At 31.4% G+C, this 25,466-nt stretch overlaps 1 protein-coding gene across 6 annotated transcripts in view; it reads left to right on the top strand.

Annotated features, from left to right (window-relative positions):
- Positions 1-25,466, top strand: part of LOC145727539 (uncharacterized) — a 75,461-nt gene that overhangs the window by 37,262 nt on the left and 12,733 nt on the right. For 5 of the 6 annotated variants that reach the window (XR_014177893.1, XM_081977152.1, XM_081977147.1 and 2 more), the window contains exon 2: positions 24,407-24,487. Coding sequence is in view for 5 of the 6 variants with exons in the window: in XM_081977152.1 (XP_081833278.1) it covers positions 24,407-24,487 (81 nt within the window). In the remaining variant the exon portion in view is untranslated. Of the gene's footprint in view, positions 1-22,345; positions 22,675-24,406; positions 24,488-25,466 lie in introns of those variants that run through there. The other variant, XM_081977150.1, reaches the window with a different exon arrangement.

The raw sequence follows: 25,466 nt of genomic DNA, 5'->3' as shown, positions 1-25,466 counted from the left end.
AGGAAACTGATTAGAAAAATTATCTAGACTAAGTAGCAGAATCTAAAAATAGGATCAGTTGCTTACTACGTTTACAAAATTAGTATTTTCTAAACTAAAGGACAGATTATCAATTTGGAAACGTAAACGTATACTACGTAACGTAACGTATAGACTTAGTCAAAAACTAACTTTGTTGATATAGTCTGGCGTTTCCAGAAACCATCTGACACTGTTAGAAACTATCTGGCAATGCCAAAGAAAAAATTAAATAATCTTTAGAGCTTCCTTTGAAATTTGATTTACTATAAGATTTGCGACTGAAACAATTTCAATGATAACTACTTTTATATCTAAAGGAATTACATTTATACAGAAAAAGTTTCTTCCAACTAAACGAATACTTTTCTAAAGTACTAAAATTAGATTTCCAGTTACCTACTACAAATTATATGGCTTAACCTAAAAACTCCCAGTTCGTTGGCTGTTTAAACTAAGAAACTAGCTTAATTCAAACCGAAAAACATTCACATATAAAACTTTCTGAACGTTTACTTTCAAGTGTCTCGTTACCAGTTTTATCGACTACCTTATTCGAGAATACGGTAGCGGCAATAAACGAGTACTTAACTTCTTTACTGATTACCTTTACTGCATCTAAATCTGGTTGATGAGTTTCATCTACGCGGGTGTGGTTAAAATTGTCTAGCACAAAATCATAAAATGTTTTAATACGGTTACATTTTAAAAACGGTGCACTAAAATAATAGTTACAATATTCAAACAAATTATCGTTTGCGTGACCCACTAAAAAGTGTCTTTTTTAATAAAAAATGAAACATTAATAGAATTTGCTTTATAATTCACGTTGATTTATATTTCAGTGCCCGTCCATGTGTTTTAACGTTTTTCTAATTATAGCCATAGAATAATATTCCACCTTAGTATTCATTGCATGTTTTGTCATTCCGGAATATCACGACATAAAATTACTCTATCCTATTATTAGCGTTTATTAATTTTAATTCGTAAATAGGTAGGTCTTTGTAAAATAACCATAATTTTTACTTGCATTATTGAAGCGGGAATAATTAGAGACTTTTGTGTTTTATTGAATTTTTTTGTTCTAGGTAAGCATCACACCTTGTCAACCTGAAGAAAATTGTAAGTAAGATGTAATTGTCCTAAAAAGACTAATTTAGCTTTTGGACGGTCTACTGCACCAAAGAAAGATAAAATCAATGGCGTATAGACTTTAAAGTCATATATTATTTGCTTTCTAGTTATATTGATCGTGTTTAATACACTTAAACTCGTTCACTTTCACTTTCAGACAGGCATATCAATCTCAAACGTCTATCTTTGACTTGGGCTTAGTTTTGTAATACCCACAATTGCATTGCTATCAGCTAATAGAGATTCGTAAAAATGTTCGATGACTGAACAATAAACTTCCTTGTTACAGTAATAATATTAATAAAACGACAGTGGGTTGGGCAATTAAATTATTGCAACTCAGTTTGCTTGTCTTATCCATTTTTCGATCGTAAACATTCTATTAGATAATTGTAAATAAACACGAAATGGTCCATTTGACGTGTCAAAAATGATTACCACCGAATAAGCAATAAATACCCTCAATACGTCCATTTTGTTCGCCACTCCAAAATTATCGGCCAACATCAAATATTAACCGCCACTAATTTTACTTTCATCTAGAGGTCAGTAAATTTACACTGGCAAATTTGTAGTTGAACCGATCGATGGCCATTAACAATACATCAAATAAATGAGACTGAAATTTACCAAAATATCGGGAAAATGCGATATAATCAGACAGAAAGCCGTGCATTAAACTTTGCCATTATTCGAATATATTGTTTAGATTTTACAATGAAATTAATGAATATTACATTAGAGTCATATGTATGATATGACGCTTAATGTTTAACAGTTGATTGCATTTAAATATACAAATTACGGCCAGCAATTTTTTACTTGATATACTAGATAGACATGACAATAAATAGTAATTTGATTTTAAATTAAGTACATTTTAATTCTGTAAGTTATGGTGGTTTTTAGGTGTCAAAGTATTAATTCAAACATATTTGGCCTATATTCTGACACAGAAAGTTTAAAGAAAATCCAAAAATATATGACAATAATCATTTTTGCAATTGCAATTTTCTGGCTGAGCTTTAACGAGTTCTTCCTACTTTAAATTGGAAGGTAAAAATATCAAATACATTAGCAATGTTTGAAACAAACTATGATTACTAAAATTAGTATATTTCTATCATCGACTACAAGAGAAGAAATAGCCAATATATAGATTAGTATTTTCATGAATATTTTTGCAAAAAGTGAACTTTTCAAATAACGTATGTGTACTTGAACGTATCTCAGGAGTTTTCTTCTCTTTCTGATCTTTGCAGTTTTATTTAATATCTTTTCATGTTTCTGATTCAATTTTTAGTTGTCGTTACTCATTCGCTTAAGTAATCATTGATGATTTAGTTCATCTTAAGATTAAAGATAACCATAAATTTTCTTGTAATGTAATGTATCTTGTAATGTATAATTGGTCTTGTAAGAAATTCTTGTCTTTTGACACTTTAAACGCAGCGACGTGACTTTGCAAGCAATTCTTTCAAAAAGTGACGTTAACTTGTTGCAAATGGTAAATTTCACCTCAAATATCTCGGAAACGAGACACTTTTTGTATAGCATTTTTTGGGTCACTGTGTAGCCACTACTAATTTAAAAATATACAGGGTCTTATATTTGAATTTTATGACTCTTTTTACTTTGAACGCTGTGACGTTACTTGCACACAATTTCTTGACAAAGCTAAGGTTTTCCTATACCCCCTATACTTCTAGTATAGCACTTATTGGGTCACTCTGTAGCACTGAGTGTGCGCAATCCACTGACCTAAAAGTATACAAGGTGTTCCATTTGAAATTCGTGACTATTGGCACTTTTTAACTAAATTCATCTCAAAAATTATTGAGATCAATGTTTTATTGCTTGCAAAAGTATTTCGACTGAAATTTCACTTAAATTTGCATTTTCTCCTCCAGTCTTTCGTTTAATTATTATCAACAAAACAGATTACCGGTCCAATTTAATTTAATGGAATGTTTCGAACGGCTGTCCAACTGAAAAAAAACGTGTTTTAAACATCAACAGAAAAGAGAAAAACTTGTATTTTCTTGACAGGAATATTAACTAAGCTTACAATTTATTTTCACGAAAATAATCCAGCCCCTTAATTAGATTCGAAATTCTGTCATGTTTATTTCTATTAAATAAATCCCTTTTTTATCGACCATTCTTTGCTTTTATGCCTTGTTCCTTATTTTCGTTCGGTGCTCCAGCAGTTCTTAAACAGTTGGACTGATTTCAGCCCCTCAAATATCGATTCTGCCATGTATTTGTCGTTTTTCAGGCATTAGTATGATTTTTTTTATTTAACAGTATACTAAAGCGTTCGAGATAATGTCATTTTATAAAAAAAAGCGTTGAAAGGCACTGGATGATAGGATACGAGACTGTTGAAGTGGCGCTGAACGTGAAACGCCATTAAACTCCCACCCTTTTCGTTTCCCTCATCCCCCAAGCAATCTAAACCCCAGTTGGAATTTATCTTTTATGTATGCAAAATTTAATTTATTTGCTTACAATAGCAGAAATTTTAATAGGATATCGTGGTGTGTTGTCTTGTTTGTTTGTTTAGCAAAACAGGAATTTTCATATTTATTGATTTTACTCACGCGCCCACGTCATGCAAGTCTTACATAAAAAGAGTAAATTGCTTCTTGAAGAACAACGGGAATTATCCTTTTACATTTATGGCTGTTTTTTCAGCTGTAGCCCTAGGCTGAATGTCATTAACTTAGAAATTCTTCCATAAAATTAGCAATTAATAAATTATGACCACAAAATCTACAGTTAACATACTAATTAGCGTGCCTAATTTAATGTTCCTGTCTAGCACCTATTCAATCTATTTTTCCAAACAAGAAGGACTTTTCTGCAGAGTCCATCCCATTATAAACACGCAATCATACTTTAGAACCATAAATTGCGAAAAGGTTTATAAACCCGGAGATTTTGCTTGTGTTCTTTTGTAGAGACGAGCAGCCCGCATTAATATTCATTATACTTTTAATTACGTCTACTTTGTGTGCCAGTTTAATCCATTTATTTATATTTATGTCGCCATGAATTTTAATTACGTGTGCTTTTCCTCTTATAATTTACTTATTTATTAACGTTTTAATTTTTCCCGTGACGCGTCGTCCCTGTTTTTCTATTTCAGTTTTGCAGCTCCGAATGACCCATAACTAGAAACGGGACTTTTCATAAGCTAATGATGGATAAAACTGATCAACTCAAGTCAGTAAGAGATAAAAGTTAATTTACAGTATTTTATAGATAGAGGAAATTATAGTAACTTAATTAAAATCCTAAACTTCCATTCCAACATTCAGCAAAAGTGGTGACCAAAAAGGGTAATTTTATTATTTTCTTTGAAAAACCGGGAAAAAGTTAACTCTCTGAACAAGTATTTTTAGATAAAACAACAGGACTACCATCATTCTTGAGTAGATTTGTTTGTGTAGAATCCAAACTAGCATTGAACAGTTGGAAACGGTCTAAGGAAGCAATTGAGTTTTATATGCTTTTTCAAGAATTTTAAAAAAATAAAGCGGATAGTAAAGGCCATACAGTATGAAAAGATGAATTCAAGCCTTCAGAATCACTTACTCAAATCAGGTAATTTCTTTGGTAAAGAAGTTTAAAAATATGGCCAAATGCCAAGTCGTCAGACTTGTTGGTAAAATCAAATAAGAAATTTTTGTAAATTTTTACACCTCAGTTTGATGTAAAAGAAATGTATTCATAAAGTGGTTTCAAGAACGAATTTCATCAGTGTAAAACTAAATTTTATGTGGAAGTTATCTTAAGTTTATTTTTTTGTCTTTTGGCACATCCAAAGGAGGTATAAATATTTAATTTCCTGCAAGTCTCAAAATGCTTTAATTACAACAAATATCGTTATGGTTCAATTCAAATTTACCTGATTACCTTGATTTTATATAATAACTAAGAATAGTTTGCAGCAAAACTGTTACAAATTAAGAAGCTGAACATTTTTTCAAAGAGAATTTTTACGTTTTTGACACATCTACAAATGGTTGTAAAAGCGATTTTTAGAAGGTTTAAATAATGCATTTCCTGCAAGTTAACAAAGAAACACCGACTTTGTGTTTTATTTTTAATTAAGAGACAACCTCTGTTTTAGAAACAGTTCGTTTTTCTAACCTAAAACCTAGTCTAAGTAACAATTAATGTAGTAGTAAAAAGTTAAAACAGAATTTACCTATACGGTCAGTCACCGAACAGTCGAAGCTGTAGAAACTATTATGGGTACAGTAATCAGGATAATTCTGAAATTTTAAAATCAAAATATCATAGATACAAAACAAAAAAACAAGTACAAATTATTATTAGGACCTAAACACTAAATTCACTTGGTGGTGAAGCTGATTTACAGCTTTGACAATTACTTTAATTGAAAACTTTTGCTGAAAAACCCCTCGTTTAACAATTCTTGGTTCTAAACAACCAAAAAAGCAACAGGCAAGTATTTGTATAGAAAGGATGACCAATCATGTCCAAATTATTCTAAATTACACACTCACACACATTTTTGATGCAATTAACGTTTCGATAAAGTCTAATTTTTGTCATTAAGGCTCGAACAAATTCATCTTCCTGCTTGATATGAAACTAATTTAAACTTATATAGAGAGACAACACGAGGAACTAACAGCTCCAGTTGCATCCAAGTTTGTATAAGTTTGGTTGTATAATAAAGTTTACGTAATTTAGGTAAGTTAATATACAAGACTAAATCGCGCAAAACTAGACAAATACAAAACTAACTAGAGTTAATGTGTAATTCAATGTTAAAGTTGAAATAGGGTTTTGGTTTCAGAAAGTGTTTGAATTTTTTTATTTCTAGAGAAATTAAAGTGGAAACGCTTTAAAACATCGTGGCAAACCCTTTTATCACGACTAAAGCCTTAATCGTTTTTATCCACTTTTAATTTTCCCGCAAGAATTTCAAGTTCGAAAATACGCCAACTTTGCAAAGAGGTTTATGCTTTAATCTAGAGTTAAGTAAATCGAAAATTAATCTTTTAATGCCGTTCGTGGTCGGGAAAGTTTTGATAGTAAGGCATTTACTTTGAGAAATATTTTGCTTAATTATAATACCTGATTTTGGAATTTAATTAATTTGTATTCAAACACATTGACTTGTCAACCACATAGCGCACATAAACATGAACATTCTTAGCCAACAGATAAATTAATCAACCGATTACATGAAGTGAAAATGCATTCCGTATAGCTTGTTTTTCTTGGCATCTAACACACTTAACCCAAACAGGTTTCCGCTATCACCTTCTTACGATAACCACAAAATAGGCCGCACAAAATGAATTATGCATGAATACAATAATAAAATATGATTTTTCATGAATCTTATGAATAACTAATTTTGCATACGATAATGTACCTTTAGCCTTATCAAATTAGGGACTTATTGCACCCTATTTCTTAACGGGACGATAAACTAAAACTTGACTGTCAGATAAATGTTTTGGTTATTACCAACGAGACAGCTAGTACCGTATAAAGTAAAATTTATTGCAGTTTTATGTGACAGAGAGTCGAAAGTAAAATGGTTAATAATCGAATCTGATATCAAGAATCTTATCTTTGTAGCATATAATTTAATAAACGAAATAATATATGGCTGCAATTTGGTTAAGATATACCATGTATTATTCATTCTGTAACTTGATACCTTGCAAGAATGTTACTTTAACTAAAAACGGAAATTTGTAATGTTGATGTTAGGGTATAATTCAAGACCACCTTAGCTGATGATAATTATTATTGCTAAAAGTAGAAATTTGTTAAAACCAACTTCCTGGAAGCAAATATTAAACAATATGCGAGAGGGGAGTTTCGGTTACTAGTGAAAGTCTCGAATGTTTGATTAATTATTTTTGGAAAATAATTCGAAGTAATGATGGTGACTAATGATCGCGAGTAGAAAGGCCATAAATTATTCCTTTACGTAGGACAATAGGCGTATCATTAATTTTATTAACCAGACATCTAAAAGTTAACGTAAAACTTAAGGAATTTAATTACTCGTCTAAAAACTGGAAGTTCAACATTACTTCCATAAACTTTCAACTTTAAAACCCGAGAAGTCAAGGACTGTCGATCGAAATCGGCAACATGCACGTCATTTCGCGATTTTAATTCCAAAGATTTAACTATTCATTATTTACTTATTACGAAGTTTTAATTAAAACGTCATGTTAACTGTAATAAGTTGTCGTGACGAATAAACTCATTATTATGGAGTGAACTTGCTGTTTTCGTAGGGCGTTTTCGTTGTTTCTGATGGGCATTGGTATATTACGGTAAATGTTTGTTTCACCGTCTGCCAGGCTCTTGCTTATTATTGAATAATGTTCCGTATGATTACTTTAGACCTTGCGAGTCGCTTTTGATTTACTTAGATCGTGCGGTCTATTAGCTCGGGGAATAGTAAATTGAATAGTCCTATAAAGCTTCCGAGATTAAAATCAATTAGCCATTGTAGTACGTTTATAAGAGAATCCATTTATAATACTGTTCTTTCTTTCAGGTGAGTCGATGAATTGATTCTGGACGAGAGGCTTGAAGTGGAAAGTGAGTAGCAAGTCAGTGTTGTTACTGAGTGTATAGGGTGGCCCAAATTTGGGAGTAACCGTTGGAATTTCAAAAATTGAGTGTTGTTTTAATTGTATGTTGTAAGTTTGAAACAATTATGACAGTATGATCAAAATTTTTTTCAAATAGAACCTTTTTTCCAATTTGAGACTCCATCTATGTTGTAGGTACACTAAAAGAAATTTTTAAACACTTGATTTATTTTGAGAGGTTTACTACATTTGATATAACTTTCTTCACAGAATATGATGTAAAACTTATTCCTAAGCTTTTTCAAACATCTACTATTAGAGCAGATTTTCATTTTTATGTAAAGTTCCATGGAGTTCTCAGTCTAGTTTCTTCGAAAACTGTTTCAAGGTTGTGTAATTTTCTCCAACTCCAACTAGATCTATAAGTGGTCTTATTAACGAACTTTGTTTCTCTACATCAGCAAATAAACTTTACCAACTTACTTCCTGCATCAACTAGAATGTATTCACATTACAGATCCAAAAACCAGGTATTCAAACATCTGCAGAAGTGAAAATATCAGATATCTGTTTTTTATAAAATATTTTAGAATGTTCTTTATACGACCCTATCTACTGGCTAAGCTTAGTCTCTTAGTTTACATCTTTTGTATCTTCCAATATTTTCTCCGCTTTTCGAAGACCCAGACACGCTTTTGTCTGAAAGTGGTATACGTTCTTCTTATTTTTTTTCTGGGAATTATAGAGAGTTAAACTTTTAATTAAGAGACTTAAACTTTCTTCAGTTATTTGTTTCTTAATATACAAAGAAAATCGCTGCAGTGTTGCATATTTTTCGAAAATCTATTAGAAAGCTTCGTCTTTAATGTTTTTGTCTTTTGCTGCCCAATTGTTGCTATTTTTATATTTTTTGACGAGGAAGATTTCAGAATTGATCGTAAACTTTCTGCTTCAGAATGTTTTCATTTTGTGCCATTTTTGACTAGTTTGGATTTGTTGTTTCTAAATCGAAAATGTACAGGGTTATTCACTATAAATTAACCACCTCTTATCATCGCTAGTAGAAAAAAAGTTGTATAATTTTAAGTGAGTTTTCTTGCTATCAAAAGTTTAGTAACCCGTAGTATACAGGGTGAAACAAAAGTATAATGGATTTTTTAAATGTAACACTTTGTATATTATTACCTTTCTGGAACTAGCTTTTCACTCTGATTAAAAAAGTATATTTTATGTTAATTTATCTTAAACCTTTATTGAGTTATTCAACGTGAAATAATAGAGTTACGGTAATAACAAAACCAAATTAAACAACAATGACAACTATTGTGTTTGACAACTGACATTTCATTAATTAAGTCAACAATAGAAAAAAATTATACTATATTTCTAATTAGAATGATTGTGTATAAAGATACTCAATAACGATTTAAAATAAACATGACTTATATTTTTGAAATAAGAAAGGAGAGCTCTTTTCAAAAATCTAATAATATACTGGGTGTTAATTTCAAAAATGCATCGTACTTTTGATTTGAACTTTTGATAACTCTTAAGAAAATTCACGTAAAATTTTACTTAACTTTTTTTTCTACGAGCAATAAGAGGGGTGGGTAATTTATAGTCAATCACCCTGTATACATGTATTACTGTAGCACAGACCAGCGACTTTAACATTTACTAATTTGACACATTCAGAAATTTAATTCGATGTCATTACCCAAGATTTTTATTTTCCATCATAAGGCAAATCCTGTTTCCTTTCGACCATAACCACATATGTTTTTTTTTAAATTAGTAGAAAGTATAACTTAAATACATAACTTATTAGTTATTACATTAAAAACTATTAGTATTGTTTTTAAAATCACCATAAGAAAAATACTTACAGTCTAGAGTAAGCAGACAGCATTAAAGCAATAATTAACATTCAGTACTGTTCTTGAGTTTGAGTGTCATACCCTTTATTTGTTAATAACAAACTCCTACTTTATACCTATAAGTACTTAAGTAAATACTACTTGGTAAACTAAATTTTTAATTAAAAGTTCATCCTTGTGTGACCTAAGCAATTATAAATGTTTGAAAGAAAGTTGAAACGGGACAGAATCTGGACGTAGATAATTATGCTCGCGTCTCTAAAATGGGCATTAATTAAAAACAAAATAAAAACCAAATAGTCTGTTTTAACTAAATAACTAGGCACCTGTTATTTTCTCAAGCGTAAACTCGTTTTAAATACTACCGTAATGGCAAACAAGTGGCAGATCTACAAAGTTTCTCACACAATGGGAAAATAAACTCCCATATGTCCACTTAAATGTTTTAACCGGCAAATATTTTAACAACCTTTTTATGTCGGTTAAATTTACTTTTGCTCGCCTAATTATTATTACCTTAGCGATGCAATTGAAACACGCTAAGTAGCGTTTCAATGGCCTTTGTCTCGAAACCCTTTGTCCTGTTAGTGTTTTGCAAGATTTGCTTGAAACCATTGCAAATATTTAGAAAGCTTCTTTAAAATTCCAAAATTGATTAGTTTGTCTTATTACAGGTTACTTAAGGTTGGTAAATTTGGTTCGATAAATTGCTTCGTTAAATTCCGGGCAATTTCCATTCGATAAAAGTTGCAATGAACCCCAAAACATCTATTTTATTTTTGGTGAACTTTACTTAACCACTGTGATTATTTCTAATGGGTATTCGCCAACCTACAATAGCCACAGAATTTTAAATGGTATTTTGACCGCTATAAAATTGCAGTAATTTTAGGGTGTTCGAATCGATGGGCAAATTATTGGTTACGTTTTTTGCAAACGAGAAACGTTGGCTCTGGTGCTTCAGTGGCTCAACCCTACAGAGTGTTATTAATTGAATTATCAATATACTCCCTTTCAATCAATATCAAAAATAATATAACCTATCCCTTAAGGGTTGGTAGCCTATTAAATCGTACAACAATATTATTCGTTCCCCTCGTCTGCCGTCATATTAGGGTCCGGATGATTGACGCTAAGTAGACCAGCTACATACACATTGATTCAAAAAGGACCTTGTTTACGCCTTTTGTTTTCTTCGCGTTTATCGAACGAGAAACAATACTGAAGTATCTGTAACATGCGGCCGATGAGGAAAAGAGCCGAAGGGCAAATATTAGTCTAGATTTAAGGGGTTGGTACTTTGTAAAAGTGATGATGGTAAAACATAAATAAACAGGCCTGCTCTTCGTCTGTTGCCCGATTACATTATTGACCAATCCAATTACACCCTCACATACATGACGTAAATTAAGTGGACGGCTCCATCATTAATTTGCCAAGAAACTTAATAGTTTGTTCGTAAACGTTATCGGATTTCACAACATAAATTTAAAGTTTCATTTGTCCACCCAGTCAGGAATCGCCACCTACGTTTAAACAAATTGCAACCACCAACTGTATAATAATAATTAATAAGTTGTCATGTATGTTGCTGTAACTGCTGCCAATCGAGTTCCGTCTCGCCTTTCCATTTCCTATTCATCCTACGTATCCCTTATTCATAAACAAACCACCTATAGCGCTCAATCCTAAAGGACAGCTATCGTGTATAATACATATGCAGTCTCGTCCTCATATACGTTAGTAATATGTCATCTGAAATTCAATATTCACGATGAATTGCCTTTTGCAGGCCTGTTGCAATTTTGATGCATCGCAGCCAGAGAGCGATGACAGTCAAATGCCAAATTCGGTTTCGTCACGAACGGCATTAACTATGAAAAGGGGACAGCGACAACGCGGTTTATTTTTCAACAATCAACTCTGATTACCACTGAATAAGTCAAGAATCCTTGTTTATATCTCTGACCTGCAATCATATGCTGAAAACGTAAAGTTGGTCATGACAAATATGGCAATTGTAAACGGATATGCACTATATGTAGATAATAGTCAAAAATGTAATGACCAAATACTGTTTGTTTGATTTGCTTAACAGTTAAACGTTATTTGTAACTGGTTTTTTGGAGCAATGTTTTCATTATTTAAAGATTATTATTTGGTCATATGACGAGATTTTCTAGAGACTTGAAGAAAATAAAATTGAAAAACTTTGATAAGAAGTTGATTGAAATTTGGTACACATCATCGGAATCTCAGCAAAAGTCGGTTGAGTTGGTGTGAAATGCCAAATTTTAGTAAAATTCTTTATAAAGATATCTAGCAACAAAATCACAATTTTTTTCTAAAAACACTTTCTAGAACCCCTCTTAATATTATCATGGCGTTAAGAAACATCCTGTATATAAAATTTTCTGACAAATCTGTATGTCCGATCGGTGTTTCTAAAGAAAAAATTGGGAAAATCTTGAACTGATTAACTGAAATGAGTATTAACCAGTAATTTTCAATTTAATTAGGTATACTGTTTTTCTAAAATATTAATTGAACTCTACGTGCTCTTATGCAAGCTGATTAAAAATTTCTGAACTCATACTTGAATATCTCAAAAACGATGATCTGCTTCACATGCATTGCGTATACAGGGTCATTCACTGGGGACTGATCAATCCAGCTTTTTGGGTTTTTCTGTACGTAATTCAAACAGTATTCAATTGAAGCTTTAAAAAGTTGATTAATCCAAAAATTACTTCCAGAAACTATGTTACCTGCATTTTACCTACAAATATAAAAAAAAAAATTGTAATATTCAAAATTTGTTTATAAAATACTTAAATTATGACCACATTCCTAAAATATTTAAATATTCTGGGTGACCCATTAGAAAAAATACAATTATTGGTTGTAGCCCTTTGGTTTTAAGGTTAGGAATATTTTGATACCCATTTTTTATTACATAAAGGAAAATTCAAAAAAAGGGGTTGGTCAGTCTCCAGTAATTGACCCTGTACTTAATAATTTTCTTGCCAAGAAACTAAAAGAAACGTTTTCTCGGCTCGTAAATTATGATCATTAATAAATTAATATACTGCAAACCTTCAATAAAAATAAGCGAATTGCTGGGCATTTAAATTTCCATATCGATTGCGAAAGTTTTGCATGAGGGGGAACTGAGAATAGAGAAACCAGTGGCGTAGATCTAGACATCTGAACCACTGTAGTGAATTTTTTTACCTACTCAATTAACATCATAAAAAGTTTTCTAATTGAAACTGCATTGAATGTAACGTGTTTAGGGTTGGTTTTTACATTTCATAGCATTTCACCAACTTAATTGTAAAACACAATCAACTAATCAGTCTGTTCTGTTTAGACATTTGGAATGTCAATTCTGTTGGTTTATCATTAAGTGTGTGTGGTGTGCCGCCGCCAATGCAAAAAGGGCTGAATTTCAGACCCCGAGTCGGCCTTCTCCCTCCCCATTCCGCCCCCCAAACAAACCCAACAACTTCATTCTTAATGAGATTTTGCCGGATCCATAAATTTTAGCCTATAGCTCATTCCACAACATTAATTTCATTGCTAAATACTCGCTATAAATTATAATATAATGAACAAGCCAAATTGGGATATAAATAAATAGTTTAATTAAAATCTCGAAGTATTTCATTGTTAGGACGAGCGGATAGTGTTAACGTGCCAATGGCTATTCTATTACATGCCATTATCGTACGGGATGGGTTTTCATATGAGGTGAAAGAGGTTATACTCATACCTCACCAGTTATGTATTACACGAAACGGAATAGGTTATTGGTTTTATGGGAAAGGCAGGAATTAACACCCTTTTGAGTAAATAATTAATTTCCCCCACTAATAATGGGCATTAAAATCCAAAAGCAACTGACTCCAGGGCAAAACTGTAAACGTATCCAGTTCTGATCTAGCATAAATAATATACTACGTTTTCAGTTTGAATTAAGTTCTATTTTAGTTTCAACACTATTATATGCAACTCGAGTTTAATTTACTCGCCATTAGCATTAACTCGTGGTAAACACGAATTTCCAAGGTTTACATCCCTCCCGCCAAGTAGGAATAACAAGCGGAGGCCATTTTCCCTGTTTATCTTTCATTCCCTTCATAAATACTTGAACAATATGTCGACAATTTAACAGAAGGGTGCTGTACACATTTTTAGTTCATAACAATAGACTCTCATTATTTTTTTTTTCGAAAACTATTGTTACACTTATTGCTTGCAATTTAATCGATTGGAAGGCTGAAGATGTCCGTTTAAGTTCAGCAAATAGTGTTAAGTTGTAATAATTATTTATAAACAAACATGTCATCAATATTGCTATTATAAAAGACTTTGCTTCCTGTTTTCTGTTTTTTCTATGTTACCTAACGGATCTATTTTTAGTAGAAGCAATTTTAAATAACTAATAAATGATGGAATTGTTGTGTTCTGTTGAAAACCATTTTTAATACAAACAAAAAGCAATTTTTTTAAAATAAAACACTCTATCTATTATTACATTTATGAAATAATCTTCAAATGATTAATTTTTTTCCATTACATTGTAATCTCTTCACGGTTTTGGTAAGGTAACTATGCCTCAAAACTAAACAACAATTTAAATTAGGAGACAGAAAGTAACTACTTTTGAACTAAATTCAACCTATAAATTAACCGGTTAGTGGCGCTATATTGATAAAAACCAAAATATGCAATAATTAAAGTGAATTTACATAGACAATGCACAAAGAGAAAGTTTCACGCTTTACTTGTTTGTGCATTACATATAAAGTTATAACTTGTGATTTATGTAACGATAAAACGATTGAATAACGGTTTTTTTTTTCGTTTCTCCTGTTTTCGAATTTGAGTGGTGGTTTAACAAGTTCTCGAGGCGCTAAAACTATTCAATAAATGTTTTCCGGCACATAAATCCACATCAAAAGAAAAACAAGTTTTGAGGAAACATGCACTCAACTCGATTAAATTCTAGGTGTTATTTTTAGAAAATTAAGTTCCCTAACGAGTCTATTAGGTGCTGTTTTTGAAGCACACTACCAGATGTTAACATTATATAATTTACTCTCAATTTGTGTCAAGATGCAAATTTCTATTAGTCCTTCCTGTTGTTTCGAGCTCTTAATGCAATCAACATTAATATAACTCCACTTGACTGGTTTAATTGGACGAATTATTAGTTGTGTCAAGTTTTTAACTTGATCTCATAACCAACTAGGACAAGTCAAGTGAGATCAACTTTTTTGTTTCGCTGCTATCAAGAATATTTTTGACATTCTGACTGACAATACCACCTACTAATATCTAATAACAGTGAAGGTAATCGTTATAAATTTGTTTTTACTTAATTAGATGTTCGTTTTATTTCAACTGACACATATTATGTAGAACAACAATTTAATAATAAACAATGGATTAAATCATATTTCAGTTGTCGGATCTTACTCAACGATCAATTAATTTGTTATTAATTGCATTGTAAGTGTAAAATCTTGTAAGACATTACGATCAAGGATTTTTCATCGGAACAATAAATTGCATTCTGGTTTTTTTTTTTTGCAATTATTACCTATGCAACATTTCAGATTTAATTGTTTTATTAGATTTGTACGTCATTACTAGAACAGAAAGGTTAATGATTAATGCGCTTTTGATTTAAATTAGGTCAGAAGGGAACATTTTATTTACTTTTATTGCGTAATACCAACTGATCTGAATCAATTATTATCTATATGGTTTGAAAAGCTGATCGTGAGAAAGTAAACTAGTTTAATGAAGATATTTCTCAATTCAAATCAGTCGTGTTTTCTAAGCCTTACAAGGCAACAGACTTGTTCTAATCATCACACATTTAATTCTGAACAGTTCAACACAAAAAAGAAACACACACAAATAGAGGGTTCATTTTTCATGTAAGCATTTCAACGACCCCAGTTTCGGAATATAACCGTCAAGTCTAGAACTTGAGGTCATTAATAATTTTTCCTTAAAAGGGTGAAAATAGTTCTCTATAACAAAAACTGCTATTTGTTTTAGGGATGTTAATGTCAATTGCAGTTCAAGTTCATTTTCTCATTATGGCATGTATACTGTTTAAACTTTAAACTCGTGATAGAAAGAACATATTGTCCTTTATAATGTATTTTACAACCAACATTTTAGAATTGCTTTTATGTTAAATAACATTAAAAACAATACAATTCACTTTCTAGGTAGTTATTAAAATAAAAATAATTGTTGGTATTCTAAATACTTAAAGTAAGTAGACGTAATGGCTATCTGCCTCTATTACTACATACATAATTGCCTTGTAAAAGCGATTATCAAAACTAATTGCACTCTTCAAGTATTTGCTGTTCAATTAAAAACGAATAATTAATAGAACCCAATTTAAACAAATTCGAGCATAATTAAAACTTAATAATTTCCGTGTTCGGAAGAAGGGGAGAACGAAATAAAAGTCAATAAAATTATAAAACAGGCAATAACAGTTATTACAGGAATTTGAATAGAAGCTCGGAGAGTCCTTATCATGCCGGGCATTTAATTATACTCTCGACGAAGTTTTGATTGTATAAGTGCAAAAGGAAAAGTATTTAAAAATGGCGAATTACAACAAAAACTAATTTCAACTTTTTAATTAAATTTTAGAGTCTGTCGAGTGCTGGTTGCTGCAATTTTGTTTTAGATCAACTGTGCTTATTTAATATGTAAGCAATTTATAGTAAGCGTTATTATTGTTGGTTTATGAAGTTTTAAACTGGTTTCAAGTAAAAGTTTTTTCCATTGTTGCAAGTTCAATAATTCGTAGGGACAAACAGCCATATCAATTTTTCGAAGCCGCAAAACTGGAACGCAGAATTACAAAGACCAGTGTTCAGACCGGACTTTTAAAACGTACTTTTTTCTCGTTTTTTGGTCGACAGAGTCGAAGTAATAAATTCAGAAACAATGGCCAGTCGCGATCTGCGATATATAACTAAAACAAAGGACGCTCGTAATGTTTTATTTAGATTTTTAATTTTTTCCGAACAAGGGAAGGTCATGAATCCGAAAAATCCCCACCAAACGTCCAATAATTTACAACGTTATTAATTGTCCCTGTTTTGTGGAGAAAATGACGTACGATTTTGATTCCAAATGTATTCGTATTTTTTTCGCCAATTTGAGTGAGGAAACAGTACTCAAACGATAACGGAAACGGGAATAAAACACCCAGGTCTAAAAAGGTTAATTAACGCTTGCTTGTTTAAAATTTCTATTGGCTTTGTAGTTGCGTTTTGTTTCTTTTGCCACTACATGGGCGGCAATTTACTTTTAGCTGTAACATTCTGAAAAAAAAACCGGACATTGCTGATCAACAATCAACGAGGTAATTGAAAGTTAGTTCAGACAGCTTCGTTCTTTTTTGCTTTCTTTTCATCTTTTGAAACTTTAGTATCGGAAAAAAATAAATATCCAACAAACTCACAAAAAAAAAAATATTTGCAAGTACCTACAAGGTGGTCAAACAAAAACGAAACCAACTTTTGAGATAAATGAAATACCTTTAAATGAATAACCTTTGCTCTTTTATTTTCATTGAGCAATAATGCATTTGAGAAAAAATAACAAGAATTTTCCACTATAATAAATATTAAATGTCTAGGTTATAATCACAATAAACAAGAGTTTTGTATAAATTACCATCTAAATCAGTATATTCTATTGAAAATTAAATTGTTAATGGAGATTAAATTAATAAGCCAATTAATGGAAATTAATATCGAGAATAAAGGAGTGTACTATTGATCACAGTTTGTTTTTTTTATTAGTCATGATTATGTTTAGATTGACTGTTGGAATTTTTCGATTTTACTGTTTTAGTTAATAATGTTTGCATTTTCAATTCTGAAATTTATTTTAGCGTAATTTTGTTTTGAATACGAACTGTTTGGGGTTATCAAGATTTAAGATATGTAAAGCCTAACGCGGTACCTGTGGTGGGTGCCCTTTGGAAGAAAATATATAAAAATATTTGTGGAACCACGCCCAACCTAACCTAACCTAAAATTTTCAAATAAAGAGAAGAAGAAAGTATTGAAATAATTGTGCTGGCTATTGCATAACATTTTCAAGAGGAATAGAACAATGTTAGAAATCATGTGCTGCTGGATAACTGCCTAGAAACTTCAAGAGAAGACTAACTGATAAAAAAAAGAGCAGAAAAATGTGTTAAAATGATTAAGCTGGCTAATCGGCAAGAAAAAAAGACTAATTGATAGAAGAAGGGCGAAAAATTTTTTGAAACGACTGAGCTTGCTGGTTGTCCAGAAATTTCAATATGGCAAGTTGTCTAGAACTTTAGAGAACAATTTGACAAACTAAACTAGAAAACATTGAAAAAGAGCTGAAGAATTTGACGAGTCTCATTTATATTCAGAAGAGAATTTAAACAATCTGTAGTGTGTTCCTTGGAATAATATTTTTAAACCCACCAAAGCTTTTGAAAACCATTTATCGACCAAGAAACACATAAAACATGGATAAGCTGCGGATAGCAATGAAGGAGGAGAAAAACTCAAAATTCAATAAGATTGAAGGTTGAGGACATTTGGAGAACTGTTCCGATGAAGTATCTAAATATGACAGTTTAGAGAGAAGAACCCAGAAATAATTTGACAATATTTTTGCTGAAAAAGAGAAAATCTGTAAGAAAAATTACAAAAATAAACAAGTGCTAGAAGACTACATTATAACCAAAAAATTCACGTCCAAAAAACTAATTGTTTTATTTTTCAAAAACTTCAGCCATTTGTGCCACTTTTCATCATTCTAATATGTAATCAAATAAACGAGAATATTTTAGTATTTTGAGTTAAAATTCACCACTTATGTATGTGTAAAGCGGACATTAAATATTGGTTTTTGGTACACCACCTAATCCACCATAAAAACCAATTTAATCGCGAATACCACTTAGGATATAATTGAATTACATGATAAATAACCGCAATTTTTTCATTTGCGATTTCAGTAGTTTATAGAGATGCACACACGTGAATTAAATCGTTACGAGGCCGTAATTTGAATCACAGCCTCTAGGTAATCTAGGAACGTAAATCAAATAGGTAAGTCCTCTTTTCGAATTAATTACAGACCACAATATTACGAAACGGTTTAATATATGAGATTAGTTTTTCCATCTCTGCCTTTGCAATTAGGTGTCCGCCGTAAATCCATTATTGTTGGGAATTATTGCATATTTCAATTTCTCGATCCAGTTTGTCTATGCAGCTGTGTTGAGAACCGAGATTAGATTTTTCGCGTTAATGCAATTAAAATGCTAACGGAAGACTTGCGTTTTAACAGAATGGTTTACGTAATTTGAAAAAAAAGTCGCGATAACCTTTTAGCGCTTCACATAACATTTGTAGGTTTTCGATGTTCAGTGATATTTTCACCCACGTTTGCTGTTCAGTCTATATTCAGGACAATGGCTTTTAAGAATCAGGGCACAGGAAAATGATGAAAAAAATCCTGAGAACATAAGCCTGACATTAATAGCGAAACAACTAGGTTTCGTTTCTAAAAAAGGAAATATCATATTGAATTATAATTATTCATGTGCTATCTAATTTGGAAAGCTGCTTAGAATAAAATTTGTTTTCATAAACCTGTCCACACATCTTTAGTGAGATTGAAATGATGTTTGAACTAGGTCAGAACAAAAATAATCTCTTCTGTTTACAAAAGCAACACAATAAGAATAAATCTCTCTTTGCACCATTGTAGAATCCTTACACTTTAAGTGTACATATTATCAAATGTATTTTACGGGTAAAATTGGATTGCAGAGCACTACCGAAACAATAAAGCGTATAAATCTCGAAAGCAGAAAGGATAAAGGAGTGCACCCCTATATTTTTCGTATCCTTTCCCACCCGCACCGCCGCCATTTTCAACTCGAACTCGCACTGTTTACTTTTAATCTTCATTGTTCAAACTTTAGCCGTTTATTTGTTTCCTTTTTTAGAAAAAACAGAATATTAATTAAAATTATAATTGTGAAACACGGGTACTAAACAAAAAAGCAAATATTTGCGTTTCCGCTGTTAGGGAGCTCGGGTATTTTTACTTTATAATTTAGACTGTTGCCTAACAAACGACACAAATAAACAAACTCGCCGTTCTTTATCGTTTTGTAATTTACCTTTAATATAGGTCAACCCTTTTAAAATCACCAGTTTATTTTTATAACTAGAGACAATGACAATAAATACAAGAAATAAAAAAGCTTACAGACAATTCTTGGCATCCCCTATTAATAGAAGTTCATTTTTATTCCTTGAAAATTGTTATTTTCACAACAAGCAAACTAATTACAAAAGCTGTTAAAACACTAGGAAACTCTGTTAGAAAGATAAAAATACGCTATGAAAACGAATAATATTTTGTTTATATGTTTTTGTAATAAACATGTAATGTAATTATGTTTTTTGGTCCTACAGCGGCTGTACTTTCTGACTAACGACAAAATTGATGGGTAAAAAGAATCTATTGACTTCTTGAGTGAAAAACTAGCATATTGCCGTACTATTTCAATGACATTTGATGAAACAGAACCCAAATTCTACTTTTGTACTAAAAGTTAGCTATTTAAAATCTGATTTGTTCTTAATCTGTAAATATATTAATACAATGGTGCATAATAATAAAAATTTACCTACAACGGTCAGTGAGTCCGGATTTCTAGAAATTTTGCTTTTTGTAAATAATAAAAGCAACCAACCTTTGACATCTAATGTGAACGATTTATGCAAAAACACCTCATTTGACAGATTTTGTTGATGCTTTTTTTGATTTTTTCTTCTTTTTGTGCTTATTTTAGTTTTTTGTGGTTATTTACTGCTATTTTTTTATGGTTTAACTAGTTTTTTAAAAAACTAAACTAATAACTGCTTTGACAAGAAATTGCTATATTGAGATATTGAAAACTTCTGAACGACAAAAACATGTTGCAAAATGTATAAGTATCAATTTACAAATTTAAACTAACCAAAAAATTTCCAAATGCTCCTGAAGTAGTCTAAAAAAATGTAAAAACATTCCAAAACAGTATAGAACCTCTAAAATGCCTTGCAAAGCTTACAAAGCAGCCTAGAAGCTTCTAAAAGCTTCCAAATGCTTTTCAATTTATCTAGAAGCTCTCAAAAGCTTCCGTATGCTTCTAAAGCAGTTTAACAGCTTCCAAAAGTTTCTAAAATCGTCTACAAGGTTTCAAATGCCTTAAAGGCAGTCCAGAACCTCCAAGGCTCTTTAAACTGTCCAAACACCTTTCAAATGCTCCTAAAGTAGTCTAAGCAGGTTTTAAAACACTACAGAAACTCCAAAATGCTTCTCAAGCAGTCTAAAGCCTTTCAAAATAGTCTAGAAGCTTCCAAAAGCTTTTAGAACACTCTAAAGGCTTCCAAATAATCTTCAACTAGTCTAAAACCTCTCAAAAAATTTCAAGGCAGTCTAAAAGCTTTCAAAAGTTCAAATTCACATATCTTAAAAGCAGTCCAGAACCTTCAATGCTACTAAAGTAGTCTAAATAAAAGATTTCAAAAAACACTACAGAAACTCCAAAATGCTTCTAAAGCAGTCGGAAGTCTTTCAAAATAGTCTAGAAGCTTCCAAAATCATTTAGTACAGTCTAAAATATTCCAAATGCTTTTCAACTAGTCTAGAAGCTCCCAGAAGATATTAAAGCAGTTTAGAAGCTTCCAAAAAATTTTGTGAACCGTGTAAGAGGTTTAAAATGCCTCTAAAACATTCCAGAACCTTCAATATGCTGTTTAAACAGTCCAAAAAGCTTCCAAATGCTCTCAAGTAGTTAAAAAGAATTTTTAAAGTTTTCAAAACAGTCTTCCAAGATTCTAAAGCATTTTGAAAAAAAAATTTGCATCTCTGAAAGAATTTTGTGCTTTTTTACAGCTTTTTATGCTTTTTTAAAGAAAATTATTTTGCTTTTTTTCACGATTTTTGTGCTTAATCCGGACTTTAAGTCCGAAGAAAAAGAAAAATGCATAGTCTTATGGTCGGTCGTAAACTACCTAAACCTGAAAAAATTTGTTCTAGTGTTTTTTCTTCTTGCTTCTTGCTGCAAAAGTATATTATATGGAGATTATTGGGTAATGTAAATACCAATTCGTCTAGAATATCATCTGCAATAGCAAACACATCAAGTAATGTTACTGAAAGTACTGCTTCTAATACTGAAATAATGTATTATGCCTACCTATGAATACTCTGTGAGTTGCTAAAACAAGACTTTACCCTTAGTCGTAGGTAAGGTACACGTGTTCAAAGACATTTTACGCACTCATGGAATTACACACTCAATGCTACGCGGCTTTGTTCATAACTTTTTCTATTTCATGCGTAAAATGCTTCTTGCAACACTAGTACGTAAAATACTAGTAAAAGTGAAAACTCATGTATGCAAAACATCGAAAAATAGAATGTGACGTTTGAATCTTTAATAATTACATTCAAAACATTTCCCCGTTTACTTCATTGTAACTACATTATTTCAGAACTTTTACGCTAGCAATGGTTTTCCGTCACTGCTATCATACAATTTTTGGTAACAACGGCAACATGGCAATAAGCTACGCCGTAGCCGTAGTAAAACAAACTCACGGAAAAGTCGTAACAGAAATGTATGCGGGCGAGCACGTTTCGGTCGGAACGTAAACGAAACGAACATCAGTCGTCCGCGTTTAAACCTAACCTAAGTTTTCTATTTTCGCGTATAATTTCAACGTTACAACCGCAATTAACCATCGTTTTCTGTTTACTTTTATTTATTTTTATTGTTTGATATTACTGTTTATTGTTTTGATCGTCCTGGCTTGGACATTTAAACTACTTGGTCGGTTAATGGTTTGCACGTCCTTGTCTTGCGCATTCACCACACTATAACAAATTGTAGTGATTGTACAGCAAATTGACCAATCACCTTATCAATGGAGGTAAGTTATCAATTGGCGCTAGATGGGGCTTGTGAGGGCGTGTTTACAATAGTTTCCATTCTTTTGACATTGTTGACTAATTAACCGCAATTTATCAGTACCTTTCAACTTTTTTATACCGGAAAACGTACTTATTAGGTAATAAAGTGGTTTTAAAAAATGTGTAGTAATAGCTGGGTTTTTTCAGAGCAGTTTTGACGTAGAAAAATAATTTTTGCTCATTAGATAAATTAGTCAGAAATCAAATTATATTAAAGAGGGAAAAAAATTATGTGTGTGCTTTTAAATCAACTTAAATTGCTGTCTTAAAGTAAAAGAAAAATTAAATTACCAACTACCTTCTTTAATTTTTTTAAAAACAATTTTAAATTATTGTCAATAACTTTTATAAAAAAAAAACATTTAATTAACCAATAACTTGAGTTAAAATTTCATTTTTCAACAATGTTTTCCATTGGCAAGGTTGGTACAAAACTAGTATATTTATGGTATCCTGCTCTATCACTTCATTGAAACAGTACATTTACCCTAGTTTAGCACTAAACATGCCCATACTACTGCATAGGTGCTAAACATATAATAAGTCAGGTCAGACGTCAGACAGACATTGCTCGCAGATTGGTCAAAAAAGCAGCAAGCTGGACTGGACCTTTTCTGGACCAATCACAAACTACCCATTATGATTTAAAGATTTCGATTATGACAGTTGATTTAAAGGCCGCCATATTTAGGCTAATGTGGAAAATGTTTTTATAGTAAATAGATCTTTTAATCTAGACACAATCTTGCAGCCTTGATAATCCAGTTAACATGCACAACTTTATTTTGCAATATTGTTTTAGACTTATTTGACAAGGGATTTCTTCTACTAAGATAAAGAAATAGTAAACAAACCAGCTATTTTTAGTGTACACTAGTGGAAATATTTGGTTATCCTAATTAACTGTCACCCTAGCAGGATTAGCTGTACATAGTTATCTGTTAATAATCTTAATCGTGCTGGTTGTCTATTAACTGTTAATACGTACACTACGTCCGTTTTATTTAATCATTCAATTTATTGACGTACGGTATTTCACCTACTTTCTGATTAAATAACACATAAGTATATTATGTATTAAATTTATGAAATGCACAATACATTATGAAATTTTATTTTGTAATAGTAAATGATCATATTATGTAGGCTACAGGATGTTCAATTTATAATTCAACTAAAAACTATGCCATTAAGTTATACTTGCTTGCAGAGTAAAGGATGAGTAATGTAAGTCCTAAATCAGTGGCTGAAGTAGAAATAAATTTACCAATGATAATGTTAAATCATTTTGGTTGTATGTCTGAACCATAATGAATCGTACATTTATTGCCAAGGCATTTACTTGTCCAGCTCTAAATTAATCATTTGACCAAAAACAGGATTCCAAAGTGTTTAGGTTTACTAATTTCTTGTCAATTATTGTAGATCTGTGCAAATGGTAAATGTCTAAACAAATAGCAAAATCTTGAACAGTGAGTCTTGGTTTGTATTGATCCTTCATCAGATAGAATGAACTGAGTTAAACAAATAAATCAAGTGTAAAACGTACAAAATCAAAACACAATGTACCTAGTGTTTGTTAACCGGTGGGTCGTAAACGCTGAACCCATAAAAATGTTATTATTTGAATTTCCTCCACTACATCAACTGGCTTGTTTTAATAGCAACTAATTTGGTCTTTTGTTGTTACAGAGAGCAGAGAACGTTGACCTTTCATTAAGCATACCCCAGTCCAACAACTTCCAGTCCAACGGATACGACATGACTGAACAGGTAAGAGTAATTGGGAATATGGTAATTTAAGTACGTTATACAATAATACAACGTAGGTGAATTATATTTAAAAAAAAAATGAAATAGTATCCTAATAATACGTTTAAGTGCAATACTATTACAAAACTCCCTCTAGCGTCGACCTACGTAACAAACTTTAATAGAGTCGAGCCGTTACACGTAATTTATTTGGCAGCCGAGAAATATGGCTCATAACTCTGTATGAAAATAAAGAAGAATTATATGAACATTATAAATCAAGTTTGCGAATTTTTATTTAGGGAGCTTGGAGATTTGTTATTTTTCCCTAATTAAATGTAATGAATTATTCCCGGAGTTGGGGGTGAATTTAGTTGAGAGTCGGGAAAGTTTTCCGATCGTAAAACTTCTAAATTGGAAAATGTAAGTTTGGTTACGAATTCAGCAACTTTCGTTTCCCGATCGATAGTTGGTAAAATTGAAAATTTAATATGGACTATTCAGTCGGTTTGGAGAAGTTCTTTAATTCGAGCTGATTTGAACTTTGCAACTAAAGTGATAAAAGCTAATTTAGATGCGTTTATTTTGTTATTTTTTGTACTAATATTATTCAAATCTGAATTGTCATTTCAAAACAATAAAAGGCAGGCAAACATAGAGACGAAATGCATTTTGCCGAATAGATATTTTTGCAGGAAAGTTTCCCCATTTTACATAATAACTTTTCCATTTGGACTCGGAAGAAAGGCGTAAACAGATACACTATGTAAAATTTATAGCGATACTTAAAAACTTTTGATGTTCGAGTTTCCTTTTGCCTCTGAAACATTTCTCGTAATGCATACTTGATATCAGCAATGTGTTTTGCACACTGAGTGCTTTAAATTATTCACTTTATTTATAAACATCTTCAAAGCCACAACAAAATTTGCCAAATTACGGACCCAACAATAAATTCCAAAAAATATTTCCCATTATTCTTCAAGTACTACGTTCAGAA

This window comes from Ips typographus, linkage group LG4 (genome assembly GCF_016097725.1).
Source record: "Ips typographus isolate SLU linkage group LG4, UJ_Ityp_2.0, whole genome shotgun sequence".
Taxonomy (NCBI): Eukaryota; Metazoa; Arthropoda; class Insecta; order Coleoptera; family Curculionidae; genus Ips; species Ips typographus.
The sequence above is the reverse complement of the archived record's forward strand: the minus strand, read 5'-3'. Positions and strand labels throughout refer to the sequence as shown.